Source organism: Halichondria panicea, chromosome 3 (assembly GCF_963675165.1).
Source record: "Halichondria panicea chromosome 3, odHalPani1.1, whole genome shotgun sequence".
Lineage (NCBI taxonomy): Eukaryota > Metazoa > Porifera > Demospongiae > Suberitida > Halichondriidae > Halichondria > Halichondria panicea.
In genome coordinates, this window is record NC_087379.1 from 6,655,413 (window position 1) to 6,675,319 (window position 19,907).

The following is a 19,907-nucleotide window of genomic DNA, read 5'->3' on the forward strand; positions in this document are numbered from 1 at the left end:
ACCATCATAATTAAATACGTTACTGGTATTGTTATTATATTATTATATTATCAAGACATTCAAATTATAATACAAACAAACCGATTTTCATACATAAGAGGCACAAAACAAATAAGGCTAAAGTAACAATAATTATAATTATGATCAAGTGTACAGTTTATTGTTCCTTCTCTAGGCAATGTTTAAAAACTTTACTAGCAATTTCGTCTCTTCTCATATTTTGGAGTACTTTAATAAGAGTTCTATATGTTGCAGCAGCTGGGTTTCTACTTTGCCACAGGGACAAGCATTGCATCATGGCCGTTTGTGTGTCTTCTAAAACTTTAATCTGCCTCACATCAGCTTGCTGAGCAGGAGTGAGTCCCAACGCTAGAGAGTACATTCTCACGTTGTCCAAATGAGCCGCCAAATAAACGAACTCTGTTGTCTCAATCTCGTTGTTGAGTAGAGGGTGTTCAATGTCTATCCTCTCTGCCAGGCCTGTAGTGTGGATAGGGTGAGGGTGAGCAAAATAAATGGTGTACGTGGATTGCATGCAGTTCAATACAATGACAATACATCTGTGTGAAAGAGGAAATGGTTAGAGCATGATACGCCCACACACTGGAGCACTAAGTACAGTACATGTAGTATGTACAATACAGTGGAAGTGGAAAGGAATATGGCACCTAGCTATTACGCTAGCTTCTTTCCGGAGGTCATAACTTAACTACATCAAAACTAAAAAATGCATTTTGTAGCTCTACATACATTGGCTATAAGTTTTGGGAGGAGAAAAAAACAGCAAATTCGATACGTGAATATTAGCTTAATTTAATCTTGGGGGGAAATTAGGGAGGCTTTTGCCACCCTCCTTTTGGATTTGGTTTGCCCCCTCTAAGAATTTAAAATTCAAATACGGTATCCTACTGTAACTGCCATGTTATGAAAGCTGAAAGAAACGGAGGGAGGAGGGTTGCAGTTGAGCAGCAGTAACTATCATAATAGTATCATTGATCTAAAATCAAAACATAATAGGTAGGTACCTCGATACACGGCATGACTCTGACAATGTAAACTCACCACTGACTCCACTGAGTATGTGGATGTCCCTCAGTAGACAGTCCACAGCTCTCAACAGATTAGCTCCATTCTCTACCAGGTCAACAAGAGCAGCTGTTTCATCTGACTGGTCTGTACCATTGAGAATGAGAGCTAACACTTGATATCATAAACACACGTTCTCACCTAGACAGTATCTGATTTTAACCTTGGTCACTTGACAAAGCTGGTGAGATAAAGTCTCCATCTTAGAGAGACTGGCTCTCATGTTCTCACTGATGCTCTGTACTGTGCACTCCTGGACAACCCTCCTGGTCACTACAAGGACAGCCTTTATCTCTGTCCGTATGGAGTCAGTGTGGGCTGTCAGCTCACTCAGAGAAGATGACCTGAGGTGGGGGAAATTGTGAATACAGTGCTACCATTAAAATAGTAGACATCTCACTGAAGTGCAGTTGTCATTTTCTCCATTAGTGACAGTACAGTCTCCACAGTAGAGCCAAGCTGTGAGGTGGTCATCTCACCAACTGTTCTTCTCAGTACTTCAGTGGCTTCCTACAATCACATACATACTGGTAAATGTTCGTATGAACTGCCCAATCAAATATTTCATATTCTAAATATTCGTACAGCTCAGGATAGTGACGTTGAACCTATCGCGGTAGCGCAGTTTTAATTTTCCAATGATAATGTTGATTATGTATACAATATGAAAAATACGAAAACTTCTACCGTACGAAAATGAAAGCACCGCAGGTGCTGATGCCTCGGTGGAGCTACATAACATAAAGCTACTAATAGCTTACTTTTATACACATGAATGCAGAGTGGGTAATGATCGACCATGGATTGTTGTTAAAAACGATTGATGCCAAAGTTCAAGTCTAAAATTTAGTTTACCAAAGGTACCCACTACACCATTTCAAGAGGCTACACTGTACAAACGTGAATACCTGTAGTTTAGTAGTATCCACAACAACTTTGGGGGTGAGTAATTTCAATGAGAGGTGAACTTTGACCTGTGGCAGTAGTCCAGACAAGGAGATGGTACAGGTGGTTCTCTTGGGAGCATTCTTCTCAGGGAAGAGCCTGCAGATTATCCTGGGAGGGTAGTTGTGGAGATCCTCAGGTCTGAACTTCTCCACCTCAGGCTGATCCACTTCACTACGCGAGATCTAAAAAATGAAGAGGATGTGATTTTAAGAGTGTGACCAAAGTCACATTTTACCAATTCCTTGTCTGGTTCCACAGACCATCCCTGCACTGGGTGAATGTTGAGAGTGGCAAACATATCAACAAACGTCAGTGATTCTAGAGTTGTCCTGTCAGCCGCTTCTCTCGACACATTGGGATAGTCTCGTGGGATTATCACTTTATCAAGTGTCTCTAGAAACTGTAGATTTAGGTACATAAAATGAGCACACTTCGATTGAGCAATCTTACCTTAGCGTATAAGCTCCCACAGAGACTGGCTACAATGATGGCTAGCCTGTCCCCAGTTGTGTGTGGAGGAGACCGGTAGACTCTGACAGTGTAGAGGTTACTGTCAGTATTGCCTGTACATGTATTAAAGATTATATGTTGAATCAAAAGTCATTTTAAAATCATAAATATTCACCTCTTTTTCTCCTCCCAATTTTAAAGAAGTTCTTCAGTCGTGTACTCAGCGTCAGTCTCCCGGTGTCCCCTCCAGGAGGGAACTCTGACCTTCCCTTTTGTACCTCCCGGTACTGGTACATACTCTTTGTACCAGATCTCTTGGGGGACGAGTCAGCTTGGAGAAAGAGGAGGTCATCAGCTTCTTGTTGGGTGGACACTCGTACATGATGCTCCATGCTCAGGGTCACCTCTCCGTTTAGACCCTCACCAGAGATCAAGTAGGACGGACTGGCAGACTGAATGCCTTCAGGCATAACAAACACGTCATTGGAAGCAAGGCTGGGTTGGACTTTAATGCCCACAGAGGTCCCTGCTGGGACAGCATTAGCTGGAATAGTCACTTGAACTCCATTGTCAAAGTCAGCATGGCCACCACTGGAGGTGAACTCCTTCTCTTGAGGCTCGTCGTAAAAAGTGACATCAGGGTGTGCGGAGGTTTGGTGCAGGGGATCTACACAGGAGGTAAAACACAGAACCATGTGCTGGATACAGCACAAGCACACACTTACATCCAGGTGGTGTGGAGAGAGTTTCCCCTGCAGCCTTGTTCTGGTAGACTGGCTTCTTCCTAAAGTTGACTCACATTCATAAAGCTAGTGACTCAACTGTGCAATATTCACTCACGTTTCTGTGTCAGTAACGACAATCCAGTTCTTGGGTAGGACTGGAACAGACTGCGGACGTGACTAAGTGTGTGTGTGTGTGTGTGTGTGTGTGTGTGTGTGTGTGTGTGTGTGTGTGTGTGTGGGGGGGGGTGGGCACATGTAACAGTATTCATGCTTGTTTGGGTGTGTGTAATATTGAAACTGTAGTTTGCACTCCATACAGTTAATGGACAGTATTGAGCTTATGATCTTAAATTGTCAAAATAGCAAAATACTCGTAAAAAAGAATGTTTATTCGATGTACATATAATAATGTATGCACTATTTAATTATTCGGCACAATAAACTAAAACACCATCATGATCATGCAGTGTGTGCATTATTGAGGTATGGACTCACATGTGATTCAGTAGCTTCTTCAAGGAGCTTTATTGTTGAAGGGTTAGAGTAATGTGAACTCTTGGCCTCCATCAGAGCAGTCTGTCCACGCTGTGATGATGATCATATGAAGGGATGAGATGTACATTGTAAGAGGTAAAGTGGTGTAATGCGTATGACATGTACTTTGCTGACAGAGCAATACTGGCAACGGTAATTGCATATTAAGAGGTCGGGTATTTCTGTTTAGGTACAAATGACAGCTCTGTTCAGTCATTAACTAGTGTAAGAGGTATAGGTGTACAGTACATGTAAAGCTGTTTGTTAAGTATAACTATGCAACTATATGTACTCTATAAAGTGCATGTGCTCACATTATCAGTGCAGAAAGGGGAAGCCCCTGATGAGAGAAGCTCCTTCACAGTATCTTCACGTCCCCAGTAGGCTGCTACCATGAGTGGAGTGTCCCCATCCTGCAAGAGTGGAGACAGTGACAACATAATATGAATGTACATTGAACAATACAGACATTCACTGCTCTACATTTCCAACCACATCCTACAGTGAGAACACAAGCATAACAGTCATACGTATTAAGCCAGCTAGTACAGTACATGTAAATAAACCGGCTAGTACGTCAGTTTAAAGCACTAAAATCCACAGGGAAATGTAATTGTCAGCACATGTAAGTTCATAATACATTGTACAGTACATCTACAACTGCATGTATATACTTAGCCTCGTTCTCCCAGGCCGAGTTGTCTCTAAAATAATGCTAGGACATCAACTAGGCCTGAGATAGATTGTATCTGGTATAATTATTGTTATAATTATTGTCCATAATGAAAATACAGCTAGAGAAAATTAATGACAAAGAAATATGATATTAGCCCGAGTGCACGTGTCATAACTAGTTTATAACCCTAGCAACACAAAATACACCTATGCTATATGTCCAGGTAGATCGAGCTAATGGCTTCCAAGTTCATTGTCTGCAGCAACTGGTAGCACAGTAGGGAACCACACAAAATGTCCCTTCCTTCACACTGGAGTTGATAGCTTGGACCTGACGCTCATTGAGGGGGGCCTCTTGTTTGACACAACTTGATAGCTACCACCTAGATCTAATACCTAGTTAGCTAGTTAGCTAGGTTAGCTTTCTTCAAGAGATGATTTGTAACACGGAGCTATATTTGTGATGACGGCAGCTTTTACAGAGAAATCATTGAATCCTAACGAATTGAAACCACGCCGATATGCAATCTTCCCCAGGCCTAGTTGCACTACCTAGCGTCATTTTAGAGACACCTCGGCCTGAGAACGAGGCTAGTATAATTATACTGTATAATGTATCACTATATATATTAGATTTTCAAAAATGCCGGTAATACTTAGTGTACAATATGCAAGAAAATGCAGTTTGTTAACTTATAAACACAAATAAATATATCTTATAGGCAAAACATAATAAGGGTTTTAATTTTTAATTCAAAATGCCGACAACGTCCATAATTGTAAGTACATGCATGGTCACGAACATGCTGCCTATAGTACGGTGAGGTACACACATAGTAGGCTCGAGGCTACGGAAATTCGTTATAGTTATAACACGGGCACCAGGGATGTATGGAATATATTGCACTGAAGCACGAGGGCGTAAGCCCCGAGCGCTGAGTGCAATATATATATTCCATGCATCCCGAGTGCACGTGTAATAACTAGTTTATATCCCGAGGGCATAGCAACATAACACTGTCTTAGTAACACAATATAAACTGCACAAAAAGATGACAAAGACAACTCTAGACACAGCTCCATCTCTTCTCTCTCCTTGACGCCAGTATATGCAGCGTATAAGATTGGCATGACAGACGAATGGCTTGACACAAAATTATTGTAGTTCCAACGCTGAAACCACTGCAAAACAGCCCCACCCCACTTCTGGTGCTGCAAAACAGCCCCACCCCTCTACTGCTGCAAAGAAACAGCCCCAGCCCATTTACTGCTGCGAAGAAACAGCCACACCCCACTATACTACTCAGTGTAACTGCTGCTCGAACAGCCCCGGCCCCCTCCACTAGCACTATCCTCGGTATCACAACCAAGCCAAAGAAGCTCGCCTCTACACTGCTGCAAAACAGCTCAAGCCCCCTGCAAAAAGAGCCGCTTCTAGTGCTATGATGAAGCCAGAATTGACCGTGCATCAAGAAGTGGAGAACTAGGCCTAGGATCACAGAATCTTCACAAAATGAGCCTGGGACGATTTTAAAACCTGCATGGTTGCAAAGAAACTCCAGCAGTGCTGAACATTCATGCATGGCTGGACTTACTTTGATACTTATTATTTCTCGTGATACAATATTTAATTTAATTATGCCAGAGGGGCGTTTCGTGGTCAGTGCAATATGACTTTTCAGCAGTGCAATATGCTTCATATTGCACTTGGCAACAACATAGCAACGGGATATAATCTATATATATATAGTGTACGTCATTTTAACTACCTAGAAATAATTATATCAGGTGTGTTTTAAATAGAAAACCACACTCTGTCTGTCTGTCATGGCTAAAGCAGAGGCTACAGACCTCAACGGTATATAGAGTCATTAGCTAGCCTATAGGTAACTATTCCGTTAGCACTAATCCACCCTTCACAAACTTGCTTGGAGATGCTTGGAGACTCTTTTTTGATTTTGTAATATTGAAAACCTCTTCTTATAAAAGTACATTAATATTAGTGAATTGCCATAGCCTCAGTTCAATGAAGCTGACCTCAGTTGAATTGACGTAGAGAATTGCCGTAGCCTCGAGCCTACTATGTGTGTACCTCAGGGCCACCGTACTATAGACACATCAGTTTAGTATCAGATACTCACCTTGTCAGCCAGGTCCACCACGGCTCCTGAGGAGAGCAGCTCTCGAACACAGTCAGTGTGCCATTCATTGGCTGCCCAATAGAGTGGAGTACGCCCATCCTACAAGAGTGAGAGCATACAGTAACAACACATCTGTGTGATAGACCATAAACAATGTAACGGGATTGGCAACGAGCATATTGCAACTAGGTTAACAGTCGGTCAATTTCCGAGCAATTAGCCTATAATTATGATCGACCATTTAGCTACTTGCTCGGTCATAGTGTCCTAGCATGCAAAGATTGAAGGCCAAAGGTCATAGTTATGATGCGCATGCGTACTAAAATAATGATCTCATAACAGCCATGTTCATTGCACAAGAGGAGGCCTAGATATTTATATAGCTATGTAGCAGAGTGACAAGATGACTAGGTAAGCTTCTATTTTATGTGCTAAGCTTATCTTCCCTAAACCCTCCTTTTTTTTTATAGAGATTACTAAGGATATTGCTTGGGTAATTTAGTGTCTGACCAATATCACCTGATGGCAAAACAAAATGTACTTTGCTAGGACAACTTGTCAGGACAATCAAGATGTGTTATTTATATATGCATGTATATATATCCATGATGCGCTATCATTTTATGACAATGTATACTAGAAAACTGTTTCAAAAGACGCCTCTCCCTTTATTGCTCACACGCAAACAAATTCTCACATGTCCATGCAGCTACTACATAAAAATAGATCTAACAGGATTGAGCTATTATTGAACCTGCCATAATTAGATGGGGTTAGGGGGCGTATTATTGAGATAGAAAATATCTCTGCAATACATTTCCTGCTCTGGCTAGGGGGGCATAAATTCGAAGGGGGCCTATTTTCGGGTGAGTATACGGTACATGTAAAATAATTCCTAATGATGTAATGGTCACGGTGTAACCTGCCCTTATGAGTGGAGTCCACCCATCCTACAAGAGTGAAAGAGTTTTGACAACGTGATAGCTAGGCCATAAATATAGGAAAGGAATGAGATTTTCAACGAATAAAAATACATAAAATGCAACTATCCGTGATGCGCGATATCAGAAAACTGTTTCGAAATGACGCTCCCTTCACTGCTCACACACAAAAAACATTCTCAGACATCCAGTGCAGTGCAAGACACAAGTAAAATTATCACATAAGTGTACAGTAAACTTGCTAATCAGGACCACTTTAGTCCGAAACATCGCAAATCCGGACAAAATGGCAAACTGAAAAGAGGACGGACTGTTAGTAGAAAGACTACTGCGCATGCGCACTCTAGTACTAGATCTATGATACAATGGCCACTGCAAAGAAAACGAAGAGAGACCCACTGTGTTGGAGACAAAGTTGAAAACTATTCTAGCTAGCAGCTTTCTTTCTGGCCACAGTAATAGCATAATATAATACACGTGCACAAGTGTCATTGGTAATGAAATCCATAATCACTTATGACATTCATGTATTCGGATCGGGTCTGGTCCCGCTCTATTCAGACTAGCGAGGTTCTACTGTACTACAAAACACATCTTCAAAGGAAATACTCAGTATATCTAGATCTCTAGCTAGCTAGTTTGTTCAGTCTCTTTTACACTATAGAACTGGAACACTAACCGTCAGTAGATCTATGGCCAGCAACTCTTGCCCGTCCAGCAACTATGTTTAGTTAACAAGAGCTATTATTGAACTAGATGGGGTTATGGGGCGTATTATTGAGATAAAAATACATTTCCTGCTCTGGCTAGGGGAGGGATTATTTTCGGGTGAGTATAATTATTATACATGTATGGAATTATGTATGTAACTAATTCCTAATGATGTGATGGTCACGAACATGCTACCTATAGACACATCAGTTTAGTATCAGATACTCACCTTGTTAGCCAGGTCCACCACGGCTCCTGAGGAGAGCAGCTCTCTTACACAGTCGGTGTAATCTCCCATGGCTGCCCAATGGAGTGGAGTACATCCATCCTACGAGAGAGAGAGTATACAGTAACTTGTGACAACACATCTGTGTGATGGACCATAAATAATGTGGGATTGGCAACGAGCATAAATATCCGTAATGCGCTATCATTTTAGTACTATTTCAAAAAGACGCCCCTCCCTTTACTACTCACGCACAAAAAACATTCTCACATGTCCATGCAGCTACTACATAAAAATAGATCTATTATTGAGCCTGCCATAATTAGATGGGGTTATGGGGCGTATTATTGAGATAGAAAATACCTCTGCAATATACTCTGGCTAGGATGGGGCGTAAATTCAAAGGGGGCATATTTTCGGGTGAGTACGGTACACGTAAATAATTCCTAATGATGTGATGTCACGAACATGCTGCCTATAGACACATCAGTTTAGTATCAGATACTCACCTTGTTAGCCAGGTCCACCACGGCTCCTGAGGAGAGCAGCTCTCTTACACAGTCGGTGTAACCTCCCATGGCTGCCCTTATGAGTGAAGTGTCCCCATCCTACAAGAGTGAAAGAGTTTTGACAACGTGATAGCTAGGCCATAAATATAGGAAAGAAATACAGAAAACTATTTCAAAAAGACGCCCCTCCGTCTGGTCCCGCTCTATTCGTACTAGCGAGGTTCTACTGTACTACAAAACACATCTTCAAAGGAAATTAACTTAGATCTCTAGCTAGCTAGTTTGTTCAGTCTCTTTTGCACCATAGAACTGGAACACTAACCGTCAGTAGATCTATGGCCAGCAACTCTTGCCCGTCCAGCAACTATGTTTAGTTAACAAGAGCTATTATTGAACTAGATGGGGTTAGGGGGCGTATTATTGAGATAAAAAATACATTTCTTGCTCTGGCTAGGGGAGGGATTATTTTCGGGTGAGTATAATTATTATACATGTATGGAATTATGTATGTAACTAATTCCTAATGATGTGATGGTCACGAACATGCTACCTATAGACACATCAGTTTAGTATCAGATACTCACCTCATCAGCCAGGTCCACCACGACTCCTGAGGAGAGCAGCTCACTAATACAGTCAGTGTGACCGAAGCTGGCTGCCACTATGAGTGGAGTGTTCCCACTCTAGAGTGGGAGCATAATTATAATAACTTTTGACAAAACGTCTGTGTACAACCTTTTCACCTCACTTGAAATATCAGTTTAAAAACAAAAAAAGAAACATACCACTATTGACCTCAGGTATGTGTACATATAGTAATGGTCAGAGCTGGGCATGCTCACAGTTTCAAATTGTAAATGAATGATTGGTTGTGCAAGACCTACATCTATTTTTAGAGCGTTGTATTGATGTGTTTAGCCTTCTTTCGAGTGAATCCTAGGCGTTTAAGTAGACAGTATAATGTGGCAGCACTTTAGATCTACCAGTAATCTGAAGCAATTGGGTCAGAATTTAGGTAGTCGGCTTTTCACAAATAATTTCAATTCATCGTGAGATCATCTAGACAGTGCTCCCTTGGGCTGGCTTTATAAGCAGCGACACATCTCCAGTGAATTGAAATCTATCAACAACCCTCGGGCCAAACATGTAGTAGCTTCAGCAACAAACAATCTATCTGCTGCTTCCCGATGGTACAGCAATTGACAAGCTTTTGCCATACCATTCTCCACCTCAGATATAAGGATTATAGGATTTTGCACAGCCAGGTTCCCCCATTATTACTTGCAATCATTTATTTACTGTGAGCATGCCCAGCTCTGACCATTACTATATGTACACATACCTGAGGTCAATTAGTGGTACATTTCTTTTTTGTTTTTAAAATGTATAATTATATTTCAAGTGAGGTGAAAAGGTTGTAATGTAATGCAACTATTAATGATGTGATATGTTTAGAATGTATATCATCTTTTGCAGCCTCTACTTAATTGAAAATGCCGGTAATGTGCCGGTAATGTGTGTAATTGAACGTACATGAAACCAAATGATGTGAGACAAATCAGTTTAGTATCAGATCGATACTCACCTTGTTAGCCAGGTCCACCACGGCTCCCGAGGAGAGCAGCTCTCTTACACAGTCGGTGTAACCTCCATTGGCTGCCCAATAGAGTGGAGTACACCCATCCTACAAGAGTGAGAGTATACAGTAACTTGTGACAACACATCGTGTGATAGACCATAAATAATGTGGGATTGGCAACGAGCATAAATATCCGTGATGCGCTATCATTTTAGAAAACAGTACTATTTCAAAAAGACGCCCCTCCCTTTACTACTCACGCACAAAAAACATTCTCACATGTCCATGCAGCTACTACATAAAAATAGATCTATTATTGAGCCTGCCATAATTAGATGGGGTTATGGGGCGTATTATTGAGATAGAAAATACCTCTGCAATATACTCTGGCTAGGATGGGGCGTAAATTCGAAGGGGGCATATTTTCGGGTGAGTACGGTACACGTAAATAATTCCTAATGATGTGATGGTCACGAACATGCTGCCTATAGACACATCAGTTTAGTATCAGATACTCACCTTGTTAGCCAGGTCCACCACGGCTCCTGAGGAGAGCAGCTCTCTTACACAGACGGTGTAACCTCCCATGGCTGCCCAATAGAGTGGAGTACACCCATTCTATACAAGAGTGAGAGTATACAGTAACTTGTGACAACACATCTGTACCATAAACAATGTGGGATTGGCAACGAGCATAAATATCCGTGATGCCCTATTATTTTAGAAAACAGTACTATTTCAAAAAGACGCCCCTCCCTTTACTGCTCATGCACAAAAAACATTCTCACATGTCCATGCAGCTACTGCATAAAAATAGATCTAACAGGAGCTATTATTGAGCCTGCCATAATTAGATGGGGTTAGGGGGACGTATTATTGAGATAGAAAATACCTCTGCAATACATTTCCTGCTCTGGCTAGGGGAGGCGTAAATTCGAAGGGGGCATATTTTCGGGTGAGTACGGTACACGTAAATAATTCCTAATGATGTGATGGTCACGAACATGCTACCTATAGACACATCAGTTTAGTATCAGATACTCACCTTGTTAGCCAGGTCCACCACGGCGCCTGAGGAGAGCAGCTCTCTTACACAGTCGGTGTAACCTCCCATGGCTGCCCTTATGAGTGAAGTGTCCCCATCCTACAAGAGTGAAAGAGTTTTGACAACGTGATAGCTAGGCCATAAATATAGGAAAGGAATGAGATTTTCAACGAATAAAAATACATAAAATGCAACTATCCGTGATGCGCGATATCAGAAAACTGTTTCGAAATGACGCTCCCTTCACTGCTCACACACAAAAAACATTCTCAGACATCCAGTGCAGTGCAAGACACAAGTAAATTATCACATAAGTGTACAGTAAACTTGCTAATCAGGACCACTTTAGTCCGAAACATCGCAAATCCGGACAAAATGGCAAACTGTTAGTAGAAAGACTACTGCGCATGCGCACTCTAGTACTAGATCTATGATACAATGGCCACTGCAAAGAAAACGAAGAGAGCTCACAAGACCTACTGTGTTGGAGACAAACTTGAGATAAAGACTATATTCTAGCTAGCTAGCAGCTTTCTTTCTGACCACAGTAATAGCCTCATAACACACGTGCACAAGTGTCTTCGATAATGAAATCCATAATCACTTAATGACATTCATGTATTCGGATCGAGTCTGGTCCCGCTCTATTCGTACTAGCGAGGTTCTACTGTACTACAAAACACATCTTCAAAGGAAATTAACTTAGATCTCTAGCTAGCTAGTTTGTTCAGTCTCTTTTGCACCATAGAACTGGAACACTAACCGTCAGTAGATCTGTGGCCAGCAACTCTTGCCCGTCCAGCAACTATGTTTAGTTAACAAGAGCTATTATTGAACTAGATGGGGTTAGGGGGCGTATTATTGAGATAAAAATACATTTCCTGCTCTGGCTAGGGGAGGGATTATTTTCGGGTGAGTATAATTATTATACATGTATGGAATTATGTATGTAACTAATTCCTAATGATGTGATGGTCACGAACATGCTACCTATAGACACATCAGTTTAGTATCAGATACTCACCTCATCAGCTAGGTCCACCACGACTCCTGAGGAGAGCAGCTCACTAATACAGTCAGTGTGACCGGAGCTGGCTGCCACTATGAGTGGAGTGTTCCCACTCTAGAGTGGGAGCATAATTATAATAACTTTTGACAAAACGTCTGTGTACAACCTTTTTCACCTCACTTGAAATATCAGTTTAAAAACAAAAAAAGAAACATACCACTATTGACCTCAGGTATGTGTACATATAGTAATGGTCAGAGCTGGGCATGCTCACAGTTTCAAATTGTAAGTGAATGATTGGTTGTGCAAGACCTACATCTATTTTTAGAGCGTTGTATTGATGTGTTTAGCCTTCTTTCGAGTGAATCCTAGGCGTTTAAGTAGACAGTATAATGTGGCAGCACTTTAGATCTACCAGTAATCTGAAGCAATTGGGTCAGAATTTTAGGTAGTCGGCTTTTCACAAATAATTTCAATTCATCGTGAGATCATCTAGACAGTGCTCCCTTGGGCTGGCTTTATAAGCAGCGACACATCTCCAGTGAATTGAAATCTATCAACAACCCTCGGGCCAAACATGTAGTAGCTTCAGCAACAAACAATCTATCTGCTGCTTCCCGATGGTACAGCAATTGACAAGCTTTTGCCATACCATTCTCCACCTCAGATATAAGGATTATAGGATTTTGCACAGCCAGGTTCCCCCATTATTACTTGCAATCATTTATTTACTGTGAGCATGCCCAGCTCTGACCATTACTATATGTACACATACCTGAGGTCAATTAGTGGTACATTTCTTTTTTGTTTTTAAAATGTATAATTATATTTCAAGTGAGGTGAAAGGTTGTAATGTAATGCAACTATTAATGATGTGATATGTTTAGAATGTATATCATCTTTTGCAGCCTCTACTTAATTGAAAATGCCGGTAATGTGCCGGTAATGTGTGTAATTGAACGTACATGAAACCAAATGATGTGAGACAAATCAGTTTAGTATCAGATCGATACTCACCTTGTTAGCCAGGTTCACCACGGCTCCTGAGGAGAGCAGCTCTCTAATACAGTATGTGTGACCTCCATTGGCTGCCCAATAGAGTGGAGTACACCCATCCTACAAGAGTGAGAGTATACAGTAACTTGTGACAACACATCGTGTGATAGACCATAAATAATGTGGGATTGGCAACGAGCATAAATATCCGTGATGCGCTATCATTTTAGAAAACAGTACTATTTCAAAAAGACGCCCCTCCCTTTACTACTCACGCACAAAAAACATTCTCACATGTCCATGCAGCTACTACATAAAAATAGATCTATTATTGAGCCTGCCATAATTAGATGGGGTTATGGGGCGTATTATTGAGATAGAAAATACCTCTGCAATACATTTCCTGCTCTGGCTAGGGAGACGTAAATTCGAAGGCGGCGTATTTTCGGGTGAGTACGGTACATGTAAATAATTCCTAATGATGTGATGGTCACGAACATGTTGCCTATAGACACATCAGTTTAGTATCAAATACTCACCTTGTCAGCCAGGTCCACCACGGCTCCTGAGGAGAGCAGCTCTCTAATACAGTCAGTGTGACCTCCACTGGCTGCCCTCTGGAGTGGAGTCCAGTCATCCTACAAGAGTGAGAGCATACAGTAACTTTTGAAAACACATCTGTGTGATAGACCGTAAAGGAAAGGGATTGGCATAATAGAGAGTGGTTGCATCTGACGTCATCCACCCACGCATGAAAGAGTACATAACACTAACTCTAACCTTTCAGCAAACTAGCTCGTAGTTGAGCGACAGCAGATTAAAATCTACACACGACCAAAAATAATACATGTAGCATAGATTGAAGAGTAGAGGGATCCGGATAGGAAACGGAGTGGTGCACGTGATGATTTACATTGAATCTGCAGTGGAGCCTCGAAAATTATCCGCGTTACGAGGCTATTAAGCACATTTTTGCTGGGTAACTCCCAAAGTTGTGTTTCCTCGAGACATCGTCTCTTTCAGCAATTTATAACACGCCTAGTCCATGAACCACGTGTAGTACTTGCTAATGACTGACCACACCCAGTAAAAAGAGACTTTCCAATAAAGTTATATGTTCTCAAGGCTGTTTTAGAGCTATTGGAACATATAACGTGTAAGCGTGCTGGTTATGACTACTACAATAGGTATAGACCTTGAAATATAAGTGAGTTGCACGGACTAAGCACAGTTACTTGTAGTTTATTATGCACTGAGTGTAGAAATAGATATTGTTGTGATGGCCTCGATTAAACCGCAGCGTAGCGCGGATGTTACTCGAGATACCAACCGTTTCCTATCCTTCAATCTATGACTGTAGTCACACCAAATTCAATTTTTATGCCTCGAGGCGTAGCCGCACGAGGGATACGGTAAAGCTGACTGTGTGTGTGTGTGTGTGTGTGTGTGTCTGTTCCAGCTGTAACTGCTCAACGGTTGCAATGCAACGAAAACCAACAGCTTCTATAGGCTTCTAGCCACGTTCTCTTGGATTTTGATTCGTAGATTAGCAAACTAAAGCTTCTTTCTCAAGTTATGGCTAGTTTGACTCACATTGAAGGCTGTTGCAGTCTCTTCAGAATCTTTCATAGCATCATCTGTTCGCACAAACTTTCTATTCAACATATGGGTTAGCCTTGCACTAAAGCTCTAGCTTTTTGTTAGCTACACGAGTAAAAAATATCTGTTAAAACAGCTAGCTAGCTAGCTATAGTATAATATATAGCCATTTGTGAAATTGATCTCTTTGGACACACCCTTTAATTATTCCTGTGGATACAAATTTTCCTGTGGATATCCAGGCAGATTCTTGAGGGCCTGGTAAGCCACAAAACCTACCATATAAAAATGATAACAATAATTTTTATGCATGTACACAAGTCTTTTCTTCTCAAAGATATTATATACACTGAACTCCAGATCCTGGAAGAATCAATTTTCTTCTTTCTTGAGGTCCTGGTAAGCATATGTAAATAAATAAGTCTTTTCTTCTCGGTGAGTTTATATAGATAAGCTAACTTTAATGTAAAATTCATTATAGAAACTAGATCTACTTTAACACTAATACTTTTTGAGCGAAAGCATAACATGGCGAGAGGCATTAGCAAGCGCACGCTTGCAACACTCGTCCACAGTTATTCCGGTGACAGAGCACATGCACGGCAACTATCTATCACCACAGTATGGTTCTGAAGTGGTTTGCTCCATCATTACTATAAATTATGTAGCCTGAAATACGGCTGTATGGTGACCGACGACCTTACCTTTCATTTAAGATAGACAGACAATATTTGGGGACAAGAATAAAGCATGGAATCAAGGGATATCGTACATTCGTATATTATTATTAATTAGCATGACAGTATCAATTAAAAACAGACTTTCACAGCTTCAGCTCTACATACCCACAAACCAGCTTACCCTATCCACACTGTTGACATCCTCTCCCCTCCTGATGGCATGTTTTAAAGCACTCAAGTTACCAACCCTGGCAGCATCGTGTATGTTGTCCATTTTCTTGGAGAGTGCCATGCCCCTTAAACGAGCATGTTGGCTTTAATTACAGGATTAGCCACTTCCGGATCCAGGAGCGAGTTTTGAGTATAAAAAGAGCTGCCCAGGACGCGACCTTTGACCCCGAAAATTTCATTCAAGCCTTAGTAACGAGCTGTTTTTTTCTCTTGCGCAAAAGCGCTCAGAACCCATTCATACACACCGTGAACACTAAAAAAAAATACACAGAAGGGAAGGGAATACATTCCTGGTGGGTTTTCTTCTTTACCAGAATCAAAAAGAAAAAAATAAAATTTATGATTATGGCTGACAAATAAATAATGCTTAGAGTACAGTAAAAGGCTATGTCTATTCAGCTCCAGGTTAGCTACAGTGAGCATTACTCCAGTGAACTCTTCCAAAGAGTTTTCCTTGCTTTCTTGCATATAAATAGACGGCATTGAGACTTGAGACTACGCCATTGTGCATTGTAGAAAGTTGACGAAATTGATTCTGAAAAAGAATTTATATCAGCATTAATTAATGTCAGTATATCAAACAAATCTTTGCTATCATTTAGAGTTGTAGAGTGGGGTGCAAACAAGTGAGAGCTCTCCCGGGTAGGGGTTGGTAGTGCTGGCATAATTTTGAGCATAATTTTTGGGGAAGAATTATGCTGGTATCATGGGCACATTAGTGAGAATAATAGGCAGGTTTTAGAAATACAGGTCAGTCGAGTCAGTAGTATAAACATCTGTAGGCCTGATGGAAGTTGCGAGTACATGGGATGTAGTCTATGTTATACTTTGGAGGAATAACGTGGGAATGAATAATAGAACTACCAACCCCTAGCAGTGAGTCTTCCTCCAGAAAAGAGGCCAGAGAGGTAACGATATAATTATTGCTTGCAATTGATACAGTAGTAAGACTTACATTTTCTATATACATAGGTTTGATGCCAGGAAGACTTTCAACAAGCGAGGGTAGTCCTTCAAAGCGACCTGAGAAAAGATGAACGTTATTAATAATAATGACTCTATGTATGAAGGTTATTATACAAATGTCATGGTGGCTATGAGCATGATGACCCACTAGTAATTGAACGGAAAAAACACTCGTCCATTTTGTCACTAGTCACCCTTCACCCTTCACCACAGCCACAACACCCAGCTGCTGTTTGTGCGATATTTTAAACTTACAATACCAATTTTCGTTCTTCAGGAGGTACTTGGACGATACCCGAACCCACTAGGTGTTCCCTGGCCCTACAGACTTTCAGCACTTCACTTTGTTACTTTATCCATGTAAAATGAAATATTAATGTTAAAAAGCACTCGCAGGTTGATAAAGTCACATTACTGTATACTATATACTACTTAATTTTATACTATAGACTAGACTACTTACCTTCTTCAACAACAACATCAGTTTGCCAAATCTTCATGTTTTTCCATGGCCAATGAACCTCTGGCAGCAAGAAAATTAAACGCTTAGCACTGTCAATTCTATCAACAAAGATCTGCTTGGTATCTTCAGTCTCGAACCAAAGCTCCTGTGGAACCCCAGTAGGCTTCTTCTGAGGTTGAGAACACTTCTTGAAAATAAACTTTGACAGCCATTTTTTAGTTTATGTCATGTCTACTATCTCGTGAGAGCGCGGAAGAAGGCGTATCAAAAGAAGACTGTAAGAATGTAAAGAATGTGCATTATACTGTCAAGGGCGTCTTTTTGCAAGACTCAAGTAAATTCATTTTTTCATTTTTGCCATTTTCCCGTTGCATCCGATCGGAGCTGTCCTGGGCACGCCTTTTTATAGTCAGCATGCTCGTTTGACCCCTCCTTACTTAGTCGGGCGCCGCACCCCTCTACCTTTGCCCGGAAGGAGGGCGGTGGCGCTCGACTACTCCTTACTGACATTCATGCTTGATCAATATGCAATAACTTTCACAGCTAGCTCAGTGTGGGCCAGTAAGTGCATGGCATTGTGCTAATATGATATGGTTGATATACTAGTACTATATATTAAAAAAAATGACTGTCAGAGTATGGTAGCTGTAGTATGGTTGAGCTGTAAGGTTTTAACGCACACATTTAGTAGCCGCGGCTCCTGATCAAGCATATACGGTAATATACAGCCCAACTGTAGCTATGTAGTTGTACACATGTTATTGTAATACTTGAGTTCTCTGTGTGTCCCCGAGGTGAGGAACACCTTCAAGACTGGGTATGGAATCAGTTCATCATTCATCCCCTCTCTCCAACCACCACACTGTGGAGTCACCACTTCTCCATTCAGTAATATTCGAATCTCATACAATTCTTCATCTTTCTTTTTCCAAAGTTCAAACACAACTCTAGTTGCATAAGGTATCCATTCACTCACACGCACACCCAGGTTCGTTAACATCTTAGTGATTGCATCATCGTGTGTCAGCGATACCATGAACTTGTAAGAACCAGCCAATGAAATGCTTCTCTGATAACTCTCAATTACTTGTTGCATTGGAGACAATATGGAATGAGTCAAAAACGGCATTGTTGCGATGATAGATGTCTTCAGAGGGTAGCCATTGCTCCAAGCCCAGTCAGCAAATTTGAATAGCTCCAAAGCTTGCGGGTACGAAACACACGGACCGTTGTCTTTCACACAAGGTAGAGGGTCTAAAGGTCGGTGGCAGCCTCTGATAGAAAGTTGCTCAAACACTTTGGCTACTGACAGGCTTTGGCATTTGCTCACTAGTCCAAACATGCCACAGAGATTGGTAATTAAGTGTCTTCTTTTGTCTTCACTCGTTAGGTAACCAGTTTGTCTACGATCTTCATTCCATAGTTGAGAGTAGCCATGGCAATGTTTATAAACAGTCTCAATGCCAACTGGAGGGGCTTCAAGCAGTGTACCCTGTGAGATGTGCACGTTTGTAGCTCGTCGAAGCTCGGTTGAATCTGGTAGAAATCCCAACATAAAGCAGACAGACTGAGAATTGTCCTGAGCACCTGAGTGGATTGTACGTACACACCATTCCTTAGAGATGGAACATTCTCAATAATGGGAGCCAAAAAATTGTCATATTTGTCTCGCATCAGTTTGCCCAAGTATACATGTTGCTTGTAGCCTAGTAACGTCAGTTTACCGATTCCCTTGATGTCCCCACACTCGTGTCTTTGGGTTCCGGGATGGAACTGAATTTGAGGCTCAATTCCACGTGATGAAGGAGTCAGAAAATGTGGAGTAAAATCTTTGAGTCCGTTCCAATTAATTGATTCCTGGACCAGGCCACATTCATAGTACACTCTGGGACCAAGCCGTAGGTTGGAGACGGGGGTACGATCTCCATGTCTTGCTACAATGTGCACATGTACCAGCTCATAGTCATCATTAGTTAGCCTGCCTTCATTCGAAGAGATTTGTTCGCTTCCATCAAATAATGAGCTGTGGCAGTAGCGCTTGAGACGATTAGTATAAGCTTAACAATCACCACTGCATGGAGAGGAGGGTTCAGAGTTGTAATAATGGAAACAGTAGCACATAGTCATGTGACACAATTCATGTGTATGATACTGAAATGCATTTAATATCAGTCCTTGAGGTCATTGTTATGAGGGGGCTTGTAAGCTAAGCTCTCGTACAATGTAGGCAGGTAGAGGATCACATACTTCTGACTCACATTGTCTCTTGGCAATGCTTGAACACTTGCTAGGAGGCCGGCTGCGCGCTGGAGAATCTCCTCTTTTTTATTTGCTTCTTTATTGGCTCAGTAATTTTGTGATTCGGTAAAGAGTGTCAATTCTAATTGCTTTAT

General features: G+C 41.3%; 1 protein-coding gene and 1 long non-coding RNA gene across 2 annotated transcripts; both read right to left on the reverse strand.

Annotated features, from left to right (window-relative positions):
• Positions 1-58: 58 nt before the first annotated feature.
• LOC135333936 (ankyrin-2-like) lies at positions 59-16,195 on the reverse strand. Its single transcript, XM_064528959.1, has 23 exons — positions 16,036-16,195; positions 14,115-14,213; positions 13,597-13,695; positions 12,595-12,693; positions 11,571-11,669; positions 11,045-11,143; positions 10,532-10,630; positions 9,531-9,629; positions 8,947-9,045; positions 8,441-8,539; positions 6,560-6,658; positions 4,058-4,156; positions 3,705-3,794; positions 3,325-3,386; positions 3,210-3,268; positions 2,660-3,151; positions 2,485-2,597; positions 2,270-2,434; positions 1,995-2,216; positions 1,487-1,596; positions 1,228-1,430; positions 1,063-1,173; positions 59-480 (listed from the first exon to the last, which is right to left on the reverse strand). Exons 1-23 carry the CDS (start codon positions 16,144-16,146, stop codon positions 158-160), a joined length of 3,150 nt encoding a protein of 1,049 aa, XP_064385029.1. The 5' UTR covers positions 16,147-16,195; the 3' UTR covers positions 59-157.
• Positions 16,196-18,062: 1,867 nt separating this feature from the next.
• LOC135333949 (uncharacterized) lies at positions 18,063-19,880 on the reverse strand. The gene is made up of 2 exons (XR_010394142.1): positions 19,773-19,880; positions 18,063-19,585 (listed from the first exon to the last, which is right to left on the reverse strand). It is a non-coding gene; the product is annotated as an uncharacterized LOC135333949 (long non-coding RNA).
• Positions 19,881-19,907: the final 27 nt, after the last annotated feature.

Excerpts from the sequence above, each read along its gene's own strand:
- LOC135333936 (XM_064528959.1), bottom strand. The coding sequence starts at position 16,146 with ATGGCACTCTCCAAGAAAATGGACAACATACACGATGCTGCCAGGGTT. Across the intron at positions 14,214-16,035 it reads ATGTCAACAGTGTGGATAGG|GATGACTGGACTCCACTCCA; the intron begins GTAAGCTGGTTT and ends TCACTCTTGTAG. Across the intron at positions 11,144-11,570 it reads TGGTGGACCTGGCTAACAAG|AATGGGTGTACTCCACTCTA; the intron begins GTGAGTATCTGA and ends ACTCTTGTATAG.